General features: G+C 38.9%; 1 protein-coding gene across 1 annotated transcript; it reads left to right on the plus strand.

Moving 5' to 3' along the window:
- The first annotated feature begins 769 nt into the window (after positions 1–769).
- Positions 770–17,072, plus strand: ARG1 (arginase 1). The gene is made up of 8 exons (XM_044004273.1): positions 770–926; positions 9,115–9,187; positions 10,776–10,950; positions 13,758–13,917; positions 15,170–15,264; positions 15,688–15,792; positions 15,901–16,037; positions 16,304–17,072. The coding sequence occupies exons 1-8, from the start codon at positions 870–872 to the stop codon at positions 16,444–16,446; spliced, it is 945 nt and encodes a 314-aa protein (XP_043860208.1). The 5' UTR covers positions 770–869; the 3' UTR covers positions 16,447–17,072.
- The last annotated feature ends 139 nt before the right edge of the window (positions 17,073–17,211 follow it).

A 17,211-nucleotide genomic window follows, 5' to 3' on the forward strand; every position in this document is an offset into this window, starting at 1 on the left:
CCCATGCTTGGAATGCACTTTCTTTATCTTTTCCAAATTGCTAGAGCCCTTTCTTCCAAAATGCATAGCATTTAACTACTTTTTACACATTTTAATATGCTGTCTCCCCTATTAGAATGTAAATCCATTGTGAATAGGGATTATTTCATTCTTTGTACTCATATGCCCAGTACCTAACATAGTGCCGGCCACTTAGTAGTAGGGACTTTAATAATTGTTGATTGATGGATCCACATTTCCTTTTTAGAATCCTTCTTTTCCTTCTAGGCTCATCCCACCACCTAAAATTAATCTCTTCATCCTCAAAATCTAGAACATTTCCCCCATCACAATTTACTGTATATTAGAGATGTAACCGGAGACAGAGCAGAATGCAACTTTGAAGACCATGATTTGTTTTGTACTTGTCTTTGTATTTTGAGTATCTCAAGTGAGTACTTAATAAGGATCAAGTAGGTACTTACTAGATGTTTTGTTTTTTTAATTGATTCATCAGTTCTTTAGTGCTGAACATATACGAGCGGAGTGATCTATGTGGGAGAGCATACCTAACCATTTTGCTGGGCAAAAAAAAAAAAAATCATTAGGATGGTTTGAATTGGTTAGATTCCTGCAGTTATGCTCATTCCAATCTATGGTGAACTCAAGGACAACTAGCTGGGATTGGGGAATTTTGTTGACACATGTGAAATCCTTCTGTTCAGGAGGCGGAGAGAATTTCTATCTCATCAACATAAAGGTAAACAGCCTCAACCCTATTATAAATGGAGCCTGAAGTGCCCTATGTCACTCACAGCTGCAATTGACGCTGGGAAGAGAACTACCTGTCTTTCCTTTTGGAGTGCAGACAAGAGGAGGACCTGGACAGCATGAGTTCCAAACCAAAGTCAGTTGGGATCATCGGAGCTCCTTTCTCAAAAGGACAGGTGAATAAATAGACCAATTTTCTCCTTCTCATTCTTTTAAAGTTTTATAGGTATAGTATGGAGTTTGTTGAAGGCTTTTTTAACCTTTAAAGTTCATGCCTGGCATTTTTAATGTTCTAGGGCTTATGTGGTCCGGGAGAGTTCTTATCCAAAAGTCACATAATTCTGTGGAACATTGTTGGAGTTGGGTCACAGCCCAACTTATTCAGCTGCTTCTGATCTTTGCCAAAGTTAATTGTATTTGGATAGTTCTCTTGCTTTTTTAGTCGTCAGGTATTTTAAAAATTGAAAATAAGTCATTTCATCTCAGCTGGAATGAAATCTTAGTACATTAATTCTCCATACGAAAGTGGATTTTTAAGTTCAAGAAAATGTTGTCACTTAAACTCTGCCTAGAAAAACTTATAAATTAAGTCATCATTCAGACTCTTAATCTGAATCATTTTAAAGTGATTGCTTCATACAGTGTTGTCTTTTTTTTCAAATTTAAATGATTCAGCTTTGACATTGAACTTTAATTATTAACTGTTAGACCACTTGTCATGTAGATGGAATCTTTTACCAAATTATAGAATTCCTTTTCAGAAAACAATGGTTACATAATATTCCAGGTTGGTCACTTGGAATTCTATTCTAATCCCATTAAATAATTAAATCAGATGTAGAACTGGAAGGTATTTTGAGAGTTATGGGGTCCAACTTTCTCATTTTATAGATGAGAGAACTGAGGCACAGGAAGGTTAAATGACTTAATTTCCTTTCCGTTTCATTTGAATAATAATAATTTACATCTTGTACTTTAAGGCTTGTGATGTAGTGTATATCCATTTATTATTTAAGCATCTAATAGGACAAGACACCTTAAATGGAATAATTAAATCATGTAGAAGCTTCCCACCCCACCACCCCCATCCCCACCCACCTTGGCCGAACTTCAGTGCCTCCCACTTTGTAATGTATCAACAAGGTAACAAGAACATACTAATTTCTGAAAACACTATCTCAGTTCACTTTGGATAATGTTATACAGTCAGCTGTGAGATTTAAAATTGGATATTAGATCATAAATCTCCCCTCTTTAACCTTTCCCTTAATTGAACCTGCAGTTCACTAAGACATTAGGTCACTAATGAACAAAGAGCAAATAATCGAGAAGTTTTCATGTGATGCTTTCTCTTAAAAATTATTTTTGCCTGGGAAGAGAAGAAATTATACACTTCCTTGTCTCCAAGTTTTGCAGAGGTAGGGGGAAAGAGGGGGTCTTGGGTGTGGAATATTGTATTTACTCTTCAACTTGCTTGATGTGTTGATTAGTTTTACTGACCTGCTTTTTCCTCTATTCTTCCTTCCCTTCCCCTCTCTCCCCTTCCCTCATCTTTTCTTTCTTCCTTATTTAAACAAAAAGTTTTTTTTTTTAATGTAAGTAATGGCTTTCAGGGGAGAGGGAAGGGGAAGAGAAACATTCCGAAATGAAGGTAATATAAAACTAAAACGGATCAATAACAATTTTGGGGGGGGGCTGGGCAATGAGGGTTAAGTGACTCATCCAGGGTCACACAGCTAGTGTCAAGTGCCTGATGTCGAATTTGAACTCAGGTCCTCCTGAATCCAGGGCTGGTCCTTCATCCACTGTGCCGCCTAGCTGCCCCCTCAATAACAATTTTTTTAAAAGGATATTTCTTTATTTGGGGGGGGGGGTCCTTCAGTTCCTTTCTCCCAGATTGATTGGGAAAAAATCGGACTTTTTTTTTTTAGTTTTGAATTTTCAATTATAACTTGTATTTTTCAAGGCCAAGCCTCAAAAGTGCAGAAAGGAATAAGTCCTGCTAAAGGGTATCTGGATGGGCAATCTTTTCCATTTACAAAATAGAAAAAGGGGATATTTTGCTGAACCGGGAGGGTTTCTTGATCATATATTTAGAACTGTAGGGAATCTTAGCAGCCTCTTAGTTTCTTCATTTTAAAGATAAAGTAACTGAGGTTTGGGTGGGGGTAGAAATATTTGCTCTTGGCCATAGCAGGTTCGGGATTCAAACCCAGGTCCTCTGACTCTACATTCAGCTTTCCTTCCACTGTACCAATACTGGGGAAAGTACCAAAAATAGGCTGTTCCAATGAAAACACAAAACATAATTCTGATAGCTTGTGTAATGGAATGGTTTATATGAAAGCTGGAAATGAAAGAACTAAATAAGCCAACTTTGGCTCCTGTGGATCAACATACTGTCATAAATCTACCATAGTGCCAACTTTCCAATCAAATAATTCACAGCAATTTGATTAATTCTTAGATCTGCTCATGCAGATTAACCCTAATACTAATGTATAGTTGATGGGCCATATAGTTGATGGGCCGTGAAGATTTTTCTTCTATGCTCTGGGGGCTGGGCCCCCCCTCAGCAAAAGTAGATTGATCTACTGAAGATATTAGCAAATTGGTTTGGGGGGGAGGGGAGGGCCGGAAATAAACCCTAATACAAATGGATCCAAGAGGGAAAAGACCTATAAACATGTAAATGGGATTGATTATCTTTGAAATTTGAAAAAGAAAAAAAAAAGAAATGGAAAAAACCCCACATGCTGCAAACCCGGGCAAGTAAATGCGATTCTTGTCAAATTAGAAGTCTAAACCATGTAGATTGATTCTAATGAGTGAGAGATGAAAGGAAATTAAGGAAAGGAGTGGGAACAAGCAAAGTAGTAATAGGTGTCAGGACAAATTATCAGGAAGGAAAGAAGTTGAGGTAACAGTATCTGGTCATATTTCATGAAGAAATATTAACTTATTTGAGTTAATGTGATCTAGTTCTGTGGAGAGAAGTGTGCAACTGTATATAGATATAGAACTTTGCAGTTGACAAGTGAATAGTTTTCTTTGCTGAAAAAGCAGATTGTTAAGTAAAAGGATAACAATTTAAAGAGAGAATCAGTTGTCCTACTCTTACCTAAGTTGTCATTTTTGCAGCACTTTTAAATGTATATTTGAATATTGACTTGTTTGCATATAGAAATGTTTTCCAGTTATACTCTATTCCACCCCATTTATAATCTGTTTTTACATAGAATAGAATAAGAAAATGGACCGCTTATAATGTCTTCATAGTTTAAATGCTTCTCTGGGTGCATTCAAGCAAGTTCTGCATGTTTTCCCCCAACCCTAATTCCTGGGAGTGGTTATAGCATCCCTGGAATTTGTCCTTCCTATCCCTGTCCAGCTTCAGTTTCTGATCACTTGCCCTGTCCCTCTCCATCCTAAGCCTGTACTTCTTGGCATCAGTGCTAAGCAATCAGGGTATCAAGAGGTGATTTTATCTTAAATAAAGGAGGACCTGAGAAAAGAAAGATTAATGGATCTTTTGTGGATCTTGAAATACATGTATATAAAGTGCCTTAAAAGCCTTGTTGTTCTAGAAGAGGACCCTAACATCGGGAGGTGACTTGCGCTAACTTGGATTTAAGTGAGAGAGGGCTGTGCAAAATCACCAACCTTACTGTCTCCTCCAGAGCCATCTGGGTCCAGTGGCAAGATATAGATCAGGAAGACTGGAGATGGCCCTGGATATTTAAGGCAATTGGGGTTAAGTGACTTGCCCAGGGTCACACAGCTAGTAAGTATCTGAGGTGAGATTTGAACTCAGGTCCTCCTGACTCCAGGGCCAGTGCTTTATCTAGTGTTTTATCCACTTTACACCTAGCTGCCCCCTTCAAAGCCTTAAATTGGCATGAAGGTCAGTTGCTCTTATTCTTGTATGTTCAGAGAGTGACAGGATCCAAAGAAACACTGATTCAAATTGTTGATGTGCTGCTTGAGTCCTCTCTGCTCTGACAATCTAGAGGTTTCTCAGGCTCCAAGTCAGGCAAGCTTGGATTTGAATTCTTCTTATGCTTACAAGCCTGTTCACTTAACATCTCTGAGCTTCAGTTTCCTCTGTCTTCAATGAGAGGACAATAATACCTGTATTTTTATATCACAAGAGTTGGGTTTTTTGGAGGCAGGGTCGGGTCCCAAACGAGTGTTTGTAAACTTTTAAGGTGCTATATAAATGTTATCTATGCTGGCGATTAACTCCTTATGGTATTTCTGAACTAAGGTCTCACTATAGAATGTGAGGGAGGTATTTACAATTTATCAGGGAGAGGGGAAATTGTTTCATAGAATTTAGAGTTAGATGTCACTTTAAAGATTATCTATTCTGTCCCTTCCCCCATTTTATGGTTAAAGAAGCTGAGGCACTGGTAGAATGAAATAACTTGCCCACAGATTTACATACATAGAAAGAGGAGTGATTTGAACTGTTTTTTTTTTTATTTCAAATCCAGTTCTCTCTATCTCACCACATTTGAATCAAATAACCTCATATTATATAAGACCAGCACTACATGCTATTTTGTGAACATTAGCATCAAAGCAAAAGAAAGCAAGAATGGGTTTAGATGAAATAAGTTAGGATAGCAATCGGGGCCAGCCAACCTGGTTTTGCAGGAGCTTGTCTTAATACTGATTGTCAGGATAAAAATGAATGATTGCTATTTCTAGCGTGGTTCCTACCATGAGTTTGTCTTCTGTGTCTCAAACCTGCGTGTTATTGTATGAGATCATTCCCCTGCTGTGTACACATCAGCTATGGGAGCAATGTTAACAGTTTCCTTCCCATTAAATGTTATCGTTATCCAGCAATGAGCGTGATGGGAGAAGAAAGTTTAAGCATTTAGTTCTGATTTGGCAGCGTGATGCTCAGGGACAGAATAGGACGACCAAGGGAGCCATTGTCAGCTCTAAGATTGGCCTCACTCACCTCCACACCATTAGCCAACAAGTAAACAGCTATTGATTAACTTGCCTGTTTGAATTCTACCCAATAACAGGGTAGGGTTTGGGGGCGTGGGGAAGAGAGGGAGAAAGATACACTGTTGTGAACAAAGCAGTAGCTTTTTCACGAGGGAGCAAGCAGGAGTAGACATTTGATTAATCAACCGATAGTGGGTGTCCACAATTTTTTGAAGTGAACATAAACTCAGTTCTAAGAATATTGCTCATCTCTGGTCAAGGAAAGGATAGGGGGTGGTTTTGCTGTTTAAAAAAGAAAAAGTTTAGAGTCACCTTTTAAGCTTTGGGATTTCTGCTTTTGAAACTCAGAAAGAACAAGTTCACATCCAGCTGCCTTTCTTCAAAGCATGGTTCAGATGTCATCAACTCCAAGAAACCCTACCAGAATCTACTCCCTTGAAATTCGTCCCATTGTTCATTCTCTCCTTGTCCTTGAATTACTTGAAGTTTACTTACCTTTGTACATGTTTTGGACTCATGGCAGCATGAGTTTCTCAAGGTTAGAGTCTGTTTTTGCATCTCTAGCTCCCAGGGATCCAAGCACCAAAAATGGGGCCTTGCTGATAGTATGTGCTTTATGAATATATGTGGCATTGTTTTTAAAGTTCCTTTTCTTTCATTGAAAAGCATGCCCCGGGGCAGCTAGGTGGTGCAGGGGATAGAGTTCAAATCCAGCCTCTGACACTGACACTTAACACTTACTAGCTGTGTGACCCTGGGCAAGTCACTTAACCCCAATTGTCTCACAAAAAAAAAAAGTATGCCCCACAAAATGTTGCCCTAAACCATGCTGTTTTATAACCCTGCTAACATGTTATAAATAAACCTTCCTATAAAATTAAAAAAATAAACATTGGACCAGTTGCCCATCTGTAACACTATCCTTCAAGAATTCAATGCCCTTGTAACATTGTTTCACCTAACAGCTCTGATTTTCCCAGAGCCAAGGAAGGGCATGGGATGGAAAATGTCGCCATGGTATTTTTTCAGTCTGGACAGCTAGGTGGCACAGTGGATAGAGGACCAGGCCTTAAATCAGGAAGACTGATTTTCCTGAGTTCAAATGTTGGCTTCAGACATTTACTAGCTGTGTGACCCTGGGCAAATAACTCAGTTCCTGTAGTATTTGAATGAAATAAGTTCCCTAAGAAATGACGAGTATAAAAAAAATTCAGAGAAGCTTGGGAAGATGTGTATCCACTGATGCAAGGGAAAGGAAACAAAATCTAAAGAATAAATTACACAGTGACCACAATAATTTAAAGGAAAATAGCTACTTTTTCTGCCACTGCCACCAGCTTCCTTCCTCTTCTTCCTCCCCTCTCTCTTTATATTTACTTTCAGTCTTTATTTATGTGATATAGTGGGAGAAGAGGAAAAAAAAGTCTATTTGAATTGCTTTTCTGCTCCTTTCACAATTAGTCATTGGCTAAGGGAGAAAAGAGTAAAGATTGACATTAGATAGGAGGGAAGAAGTGAGCAGTAGGAAGGAGAAAAAGGGGCAGAATAAATTATTTGATTCAATTTGCTATCTATTATATGTAAGACACTGGGCTGAGTACTTACCAAGACAAACATGAAACAGTCTCTGCGTTCAAGATCTATATATTCTACTGGAGAAAAAAAGTAAACAGAAAAAAAATGAGATGCGGGAGTTGGGAAGAAGGGGTGTGTGTGGGGGGGCAGGACGACTGGATTTATGACCTATAGTTTGCCACCTGCAATTTGAACTAGTCTGGTTTGTTTTGGGAATGAGTTTTCCTGTTGAAATGATTCATTAAGGCTGAATCTAGATTACCACAGAGGAGGGCTGGCCTGTCAATTGACTCTATTTTCTGCTCGTTTCATAACTAAACTCTTTGAGGGCAGGGACAATTTTAGCCTCTGTCTTTCTATGCATAAGACAGTGCTTGGCATATAAGAGATGCTTAATAAATGATGGTTGGATATTGATCACTATAATCAAAGACGGTTTTATATGAGCAAAGCTATTACCACAGACTGCTCAGCGGCACAGCCTCAGAGGTCTAAAAGGTGTGTTTTTGGAAAAACAAGATTAAAATAGGGTTTCTTAGCTTTTTTTTTTTTTTTTTTTTTAGTGAGGTAATTGGGGTTAAGTGACTTGCCCAGGGTCACACAGCTAGTAAGTGTTAAGTGTCTGAGGCCGGATTTGAACTCAGGTACTCCTGACTCCAGGGCCGGTGCTCTATCCACTGCGCCACCTAGCTGCCCCTTCTTAGCTTCTTAAACAGGGTCCTTGAACTTGCTTTAAAAAATATTTGGACAACTGCATTTCAATCCAATTGGATCCTTTGTAATCCTCTGTGTTTTATCTCATGCATTTTAAAACATCAGAGGACAAAAGGCTCCTCCTCCAGAATCTGGGAGAAACTAAGGGTGGAGTCCATTTTCCTGAAGGGCAAAACTTCAGAGGAGATCAAAGGCTTTATCAGACCAACAAAAGGGTCCCTGGGAAAAGGTTTGAGGACCCCAGATCTAGAAAGAGATCTGGTAGCAGTACCTTCCATGAGTTTTGAGGAATAAGAATAAGAAACTAGAACTCTTTTGGAATTCTATCACATAAGTGTGGAACGTTGAAACTTATGGGTTCTGATGGGATCTCATGGGTCCGAGAAACGCATCCCAGGCCAGGAAAAGAAGGCCCCCTTGTGGACAAAGTAGGTTTGCTTTTTGGTTCCATTTGTTACTGCCTCAAGACACAAAGGAATATTTAGATAAGTAACCCAGTGTGCTTATGATCAAACACATTGGTCTGTTACCCTTCTTGGCTCCCTTTTACTTGAAGGGATTCCTACAGAAAACACCTTAGCATGCTGTTCAAAATGCCATTCCAACCCCCCCACCCCCAGTTACACCTATTTTAGCTTCAGTTAATTATCTGCTGAGTTATATTTATGTATCCACATTAAATATTCAGGATTTTTTTCTTCCTATGTAAATATACAAATGCCAGTTGTGGTCATATTCTCATTATTAGTGAGTGTCGAGCGAAAACTTGAGCAGTAGAGAAAAAAATGTACTGCCTTAGTTACCTGGTTGGGTAAATCAAGTCAAGTCAACATGTACTTTTGAAGGGAAGATCGTACTCTGTGTACTCTAAGTACTGGAGATACAAATAAAGGCAAAAACAGCCCTAGCCTCAAGGAGCTCATAATCTAATTGAGGAAGGCAACACACAAACTTCTATGTACAAGCAATAGTAACCAGAATCCTATGTGGCCTTTTCCATTTCAAGTATTCAAAATATATCAAATGCAACAGGTGATAATCCATTTCTTTTCAGACTGAGATATAAAAATGATTGGTATCTGAATACAGTATTTGTTTCTTTTTCTCAAGCCACGAGGAGGAGTAGAGGAAGGCCCTGGAGCACTAAGAAAGGCTGGCCTACTTGAAAGACTTGAAGAACAAGGTAACTTCCATCACTACACTGAGATCATTTTGATTTATTCTCCTCTGTAAAGAGGGGACCAAGTTCATGTCAATGCATGGTGACTCAGGGTCGATCTGACATTTTCTCCCTTCTAATATAAGGATATAGAGATTTGGTTTGTTTGTTTTTTGCGGGGCAATTGGGGTTAAGTGACTTGCCCAGGGTCACACAGCTAGTAAGTGTCAAGTGTCTGAGGCCAAATTTGAACTCAGGTACTCCTGACTCCAGGGCCGGTGCTTTATCCACTGTGCCATCTAGCTGCCCCAGGATATAGAGTTTTAGAGACTGTACAACTTGAAAAAGAAGTATGAACTGGATAGGAGACAAGTATTTATTAAGCACTTGGTGAATGGATGAATCCTCCATGATCGGGAAATGAATTCCTGAAAACCATTTGCCTAAGCTTCACATAAGTTGAGATAAAAAGACTAGCAATGAGGGGGCAGCTAGGTGGCATAGTGAATAAAGCACTGGCCCTGGATTCAGGAGGACCTGAGTTCAAATCCAGCCTCAGACACAACACTTACTAGCTGTGTGACCCTGGGCAAGTTACTTAACCCCAATTGCTTTACAAAAAAAAAAAAAAACTAGCAAGGGTCAGGGCATTATCTGGTGTCCTCTTTATATAATTCCTCCTTTTGTTGTTGTTGGGTTGTTTCAGTCATGTTCAAGTTTTCATGACCCCATTTAAGGTTTTCTTGACAGAGATACTGGAGTGGTTTGCCATTTCCTTCTCCAGATCATTTTACAAATGAAGAAACTGAGGCAGAGTGAAGTGACTTGCCAGGGTCACACATCTAGTGTCTTTGACCATATTTGAATTCAGGTCTTCCTGACTCCAAACCCAGTGCCCTATCCAGTGTACCACTTAGTAGTCTCATAGGCCAACCTATAACCTATAACTCTGAGGTTATACAAGAACTTATATGACCTGTCTGAAGTCATGCTGGCATTCCAAACAGCCATTCCTCACTCTCACTACATGATTAGCCCATTTTTTTTCTGGTTAGGTTTTTTGGCACTTCTCCTGAGCAATTCTTCATTGTTAATATTCCACAGTCTAGTTGCATCAATCATGCCCCCAAAGGTAGGGTACAAGCAACAGATTTTTAGTTCATGGTACCATTCTCTAGAATCTACAGTCTAGATTGAACAGTCCAGTCTATCCTCATGCTTGGGCTTCAGTGCAGACAAGCCAATGGTGGTAGTCTAGCCTTCTCTCTGTGACTTTTTTTTGCTTCAAATGACTCCCTCAAAGAAACAAGTCTTGGGCTTGTTTGAGTTGTGGTCTTATTTTAGTCACATGCTGTGAACTCATTTAGAAAATCAGAAATTCTATGGTTTGGGGACAGCTAGGGTGGCACAGTGGATAAAGAACCAGTCCTGGATTCAGGAAGACCTGAGTTCAAATCCAGCCTCGGACACTTGACACTTACTAGCTGTGTGACCCTGGGCAAGTCACTTAACCCTCATTGCCCCATATAAAAATAAAAATAAAAATAAAAATAAAAAGAAGCCTAGGTCTAGGGTTGTGGAGTGTAATCTGCTTTTTTTGTTTCCATTGCAGCATGTAATGTGAAAGATTATGGAGACTTAGCCTTTGTTGATGTGCTCAACGATACCCCCTTTCAAATTGTGAAGAATCCAAGGACTGTGGGAAAAGCTAATGAGCAATTGGCTGCAGCTGTAACAGCAGTAAAAAAGGATGGGAGAACCAGCTTAGTACTTGGCGGGGATCACAGGTATCACTTTATAATTGTCACTGAATCCCACAAACTTAGATGCTTTTGACTGTACTAAGAAACAACAGATCTCATGTGGATAGCTCAAGGTTTTCAAATTGTTGTCCTCACAGCTCTGTGAAATAGGGTGTTTTGAAAAAAAATGGGGGGGGGCAGCTAGGTGGCACAATGGATAAAGCACTGGCCTTGGATTCAGGAGGACCTGAGTTCAAATCCGGCCTCAGACACTTGAAACTTACTAGCTGTGTGACCCTGGGCAAGTCATTTGCAAGTCACAAGAGAGAGAGAAAGGAAAGAAAGAAAGAAAGAAGAAAGGAAGAAAAAGAAAAAAGAAATAGGGCATTTTGGTATAATCTCTCCCCTGACTCCCCATTTTTCAGATGAGAAAGCAATGTAAGGGGTTGAAGTAGGGGTTTTTTTTGCTTATTGTCTCCTAGCCCTTAGGTGTTGGACCCAGGACTTGACCTCATATATTTTGGCTCCAAGATCAAGTGTTTTTGATCTGTGAATATAGTGCTAAGAAAAGCTGGAAAGTTAATGAGTAGAAATCACTACTCATAGATGGGGATAAACATTTATATAGTACCTACTAGGTGCCAGGGAAGCTAGGTGGCACAATGGATAGAGCACTGGGGTTGGAATCAGGAAGACTCATCTTTCGCAGTTGAAATCCAGCCTCCGACACTTCTTAGCTGTGTAACCCCAGACAAGTAACTGTTAGCCCCGGTTTCCTCATGTATAAAATGAGTTGGAGAAGGAAATGGCATACCACTTCTCTGCCAAGAAAACCCCAAATGGGGTCACAAAGAGTCAGATATGACTGAACTGTGTGCCAGACACTGTGCTAAGTGCTTTATAAATAAGATCTCATTTGATCTTCACAACAGCCCGGTGACATAGGTGCTATTATTAGCCCCCTTCCGCAATTAAGGAAATTGAGGCAATGACTTGCCCAGGGTCACATGGCTAGGAAGTATCTCAGGCTGGCTTTGTGCTCAGGTTTTCTTCCCAGGACTCCAGCTGGGCCCAGAACTCTATCTACTACATTACCTGGCTGACTTTTATTTTACTCTTTAGATGTCCAACAGGGGTAGCAGAAAACTATCTACTTCAATATTAGCTGTCGTTCTCCCCTGTTTTCATTACTCATAGTGCTTGAAACCTAGCTTTGCCACAACAGTAAGTTGCATGACTTTGGACAGGTCAGTGCAGTTTTCTGAGTGTTTCCTCCTCTGCCAAGTGGGGATGACAATACTTGCATCTGCAAAATGGGGATGACATATTGCAAGTATTAATGATATTTGCAATAATACCATACCTTGTGAAAATAAAATGGGATAACCTATGGAAAGGTATTTTGTAAAACTATATAAACTATATAAACGTCAGTTTGTCACAGAACCTAAGGACTGTCCTAAAATCTTGCAATATTTGTATTATTTAAAAGACCATCTCAATGACATTAATAAGCAATCAAGATGTTTAAGCAAAAAGCCAAACCCAAGCTAGCATTTCTAAACTCCATTGGAGAGGTGATAGTCAATTTAGGACCATAGGATTTAAAATTGGAAGGAACTTTTAAGACTAGAACCAGATAATTGTACTGACAAGGAAAGTCCAGAGAAATTGAACGAATTGCCCATTTTCTTTTTTTTCTTTTTCTTTTTTTTTCTTTTTTTTTGCAGGGCAATGAGGGTTAAGTGACTTGCCCAAGGTCACACAGCTAGTAAGTGTCAAGTGCCTGAGGCCGTATTTGAACTCAGGTCCTCCTGAATCCAGGTCCATTGTGCCACCTAGCTGCCCCCGAATTGCCCATTTTCAATTGGGTAATTAGTAAAAAGAGTTGAGCAGACCCTAGATACTGATTCAGATCTGATTTGAAAACTTTATCCTGCTCTAAATTCCTTTTATAGACATTCATCTGTAGATCCCAAGACTGGGGGGATGTAACGTAGAAGCTGACTGGTCTAACTTCCTCATTTTACAGATGAGAATATTGAGGTCCAGAGATGTTAAGGGTTTTTCCCAAGGTCATGAAGAAAACATACAATAGAGTTTGGATTCAAGTCCAGGTCTTCATCCTCCAGTGCCCTTTCTACTTTTACCCCATTTCTCTTTTGCTGAATCATAACTGAATTGCAACGAGAGAAGTGGACTTGGGTCTCCTGTATTTAATCATATCCCTTACCTTTGCCCGATATTTCCTGCTTCTTCCATCCCTGCAGATGTCCCAGGACAACTGAGATGGATGGATATTAGAGATTGATAATGCCAGATTTTTGTCAGAGGGACAACTCAAGTGTGAGTCAAGTAAAAGTTATTTAGGTTTTCATGGCTTTTAACACTGATGGTAGTGAAAGATTCACCCTTAGATAATTCACATTTGAGACTGCAATATTTAAGCAGGGCAGGATGGGATTAGACAATAAAGAATTAACCTGAGAATAAGATTGTCACAAGACATTTTATTTGTATGACTGATATTCTTACAAACTCATTTTCCCTCCTCCTGCAATTTTGCTGAATTTTAGCTGCTGCCATATTGGACAGGATTAAAAACCAAAAACAACCCCCTAAAAAACCATCTGCCATCACGCAGTGTAGTAACTTCAGCTCCACACAATTATAACTGTTTTTCTGACATGTCTTGTTTTTTGGAATGACCCACTGAACACTTCTCCCCCCCACCCCAAGTTGTTGTGATGTTCAAAGGAAAGTTGAGCAGGGTTTTTAAAAAAGTAAACAGGTCATACTCTGTTTAAAGATGGTGTAATCTCTATGTTTACACAACTTTTCTGTTTCCAAAGTTTGGCAGTTGGAAGTATCTCTGGCCATGCCAAGGTTCATCCTGATCTCTGCGTCATTTGGGTAGATGCGCATAGTGATATCAACACTCCTCTAACAACTACCACTGGCAACTTACACGGACAGCCTGTGTCTTTCCTTTTGAAGGAACTAAAGGGAAAGGTAAAGAAATGTGTTGGAATTCTGTCATCTGAATTAGTTTTTAGAAACTTGAACACATGGGAGAACTACTGCCCCTCTAACATCTTGCTTTTAGAAGGACTCTCAACCACTATGGTTTTCACAATGAAGCAGTTAGGTGGCATAAATGGTGGTCCTAGGGTCAGGAGGACCTGAGTTCAAAACTGACCTGACACACTATTATGAAACTCAGGGTGAGTGTTTAGTATAGTACCTGGCACATAAAAGATGCTAATAAATGCTCTTCCTGTACCCTGCTCCCAATGTCTAACCCAAGTGGTTGAGACTTTTTACAAGCTCAGATACATCCTCCTAAATGCTCAGCCCATTCCATGAGATCTGTCTCAGATGGTACACTTGGATTAGATGTATGTAGATTTATATTAATGTAGTTTTAAGACCAATGTAAGTCTTGGGAAAGTGTTATTCCTAGAAGGAATTATTCCTTATTAAAAAACTTATACATGATATGGAATTAGATGAGGATTTAATATTGTTGCTAATGCCAAATTAAAACTTCTATTATTTAATGTTAATGCTATAATTAATTCTTTACATAAAGAAGCTGGTCTTAATTCATTAAAATAGGTTGGTTATTACTGGCTGAGTATTTTCTAATGTTGACAGAAATATAGTGATACCAGATGCCCAGAAGTGAAGTTTTCTAAACTGGGAACAAAGTATTTGACCAAATCTACAAAACATCTGATTAACATGGATGAAACCAATTGATTGTCAAGGGTGGGCCTATGCAGAATAGATGACTTCCTTAAAAATTTCTTTCAAGGACCATCAAAAGACCCAATTGCTTTTCAAAATAGCTGCCACAAGCCACCATTAATCACTCTTTTGGTTAAAGGATTGTGCCTAGAAAGTCCCAAGTTTAAAAATTCACCCAAGTAGGGCAACACTTTTCATCTATAGCACTAAGACATTAGTGTATGTTAGAAGATGTTGAGAGAATTTTGTCACATTGGAAAATAGGCCTCTGAAAGAAGTGATGGGATATGCACATTTTGATGAGGGCAGGGGACTTAGAATAGTTGGTGCCAAAGAATTCCTAAAGCCAGAGTCCATGAAAGAGTTAGAAATATTGTTCACATAATATTGCTTAGGACCAGTTGATATACATATTCTAAAGCATTTTTTTGCATTCTAAATGTAATCTTGTCTAGTTTATAACTGTAAACATGTTTATGAAAGAACAATAAAAATAAAGCATCATTATTTTTAGTTCCCTGATATTCCAGGATTCTCTTGGGTGACACCCTGCTTATCAGCCAAGGACATTGTATATATTGGGTTGAGAGATGTGGATCCTGGTGAACAGTAAGTGTACTTATTTTTCGGTCCTATCTAATTTAGGCAGATACACAAAAGTACTCCCAAGCTATCTTTCTATGCAAAATAACTTTAAACTACAAACACTTTGGGGATACTTTGCTAGATTTGTGATCTTGTTTTATATGCTCCCTCTAGTGGTGTAGTCTTCCCATCCCATCAGATTTTAAATTTAATTTAAATTAAAATTAAATTTTAAAACAGGACTCCACCTGACCTGTTGGATATTGCTCTTCACTGTCTGAAATAACAGTGGAACACAGACTGGCCAGTAGCTTATCCTTCATTCTTGCTGAACGACTGGCTCCTTTTTTTTTTTAACATCTCTGATATACTGAATATCATTGCTTCTGGGCAAATCTTCATCGGTAATATGCCTTATAGCTCACTTGAATCTTTTCTTTTTCACAGTCTCATCATTAAAGAGCTGGGTATTAAATTTTTTTCAATGACTGAAGTGGATAAGCTTGGAATTGGCAAGGTGATGGAAGAAACACTAAATTACTTAATAGGAAGGTAAGACACTTGACTTCAGATAAAGCTACTGAATTTTACTGGATTAATGAGATACAGTCTTCTACTAAAAGTTAATATCTTTTAATGCTTTTTTCCCTTCCACTGAAGGAAGAAAAGACCAATTCATCTGAGTTATGATGTAGATGGGTTGGATCCAACTCTGACACCAGCTACTGGCACACCTGTCCCTGGAGGCCTCACTTACAGAGAAGGTCTCTACATTACAGAAGAAGTCTATAAAACAGGTATGCCCAACATCTAAGAAAAAAGGAAACTTAAGACAAAAACCTCGGGTGGTGATGGTGGTTCAAAGTTAGTTTACAGAAGGTTTATATATTTCTCCACTTCAAAATTGTCAGCATATTAAAAAAAATCTTGTGTATACGTTCAAGAATATTGGCTGTTATAAAGATTGTTGTAGTATGTAGAAATTTGGCAAACTATCCTTTTGTTTTTATTATTTAAAATCTTGACATCTTGCAAAATGTATTTTTACCACCTGTTGTCATAGGGCTCCTCTCAGGAGTAGACATAATGGAAGTCAATCCATCCCTTGGGAAGACACCAGAAGAAGTACACCGGACAGTAAATACAGCTGTTGCATTAACTTTGTCCTGCTTTGGAGTAGCTCGAGAGGGCAATGATAAAAAGTGACAATTGACTGTTTCTGAAAAGGAACTGGGAGGTGGGAAGAGAGCTGGTTAACAATGAGCAAATGTAAAAATTGTGCTTAAGCTTACCCTTTCCCCAAAGCCTTTTGCCAGATTTTAATAGGTAGATAATTAAAGTTCTGATACCTTCTTTAGTGTGAAATCAAAGTATTTTTGTTTGCCCTTTAACTGTAATCAATGGAAAAGACCTTGGGGAAAAATGTAAAGTTGAAGCAAATTCATTAATTTGCTGTTAGCTGGTTTGACAACGTAAACACATAGTGAAAACTGGTAAACATGAGGCAATCTTATTCATGAGTTTTTAGTTCTTTTTATAAGGAAGGAAGAATAATTTCAAAAAGGCCTTCCAGGGGCCTTCCAGGTGGCGCAGTGGATAGAGCACTGGCCCTGGAGTCAGGAGTACCTGAGTTCAAATCTGGCCTCAGACACTTGATACTAGCTGTGTGACCCTGAGCAAGTCACTTAACCCCATTGCCCTGGGGAAAAAAAAAAGGCCTTCCCAGTCTTCCACTAGTAATGCAAGTCTGTGTAGGGGAAATGCATTGTTTTGAAATTTCTTTCTTCCAAAATGTTTGACTAATAAAAACAAATTTATTTTAACATTGAAAAGTAAGACTTGCTTTCATCTTTGAAATTGGGGACAGAGACATCATGAACTGATAATACCATTAATCAATAAATTCCTTAACACTGCTAGGGGGTAAAGACAGATTTTCGAGGACAAAAGTCACATTCTACAGCATAAATA

The sequence above is a fragment of the Dromiciops gliroides genome, chromosome 4 (assembly GCF_019393635.1).
Source record: "Dromiciops gliroides isolate mDroGli1 chromosome 4, mDroGli1.pri, whole genome shotgun sequence".
Lineage (NCBI taxonomy): Eukaryota > Metazoa > Chordata > Mammalia > Microbiotheria > Microbiotheriidae > Dromiciops > Dromiciops gliroides.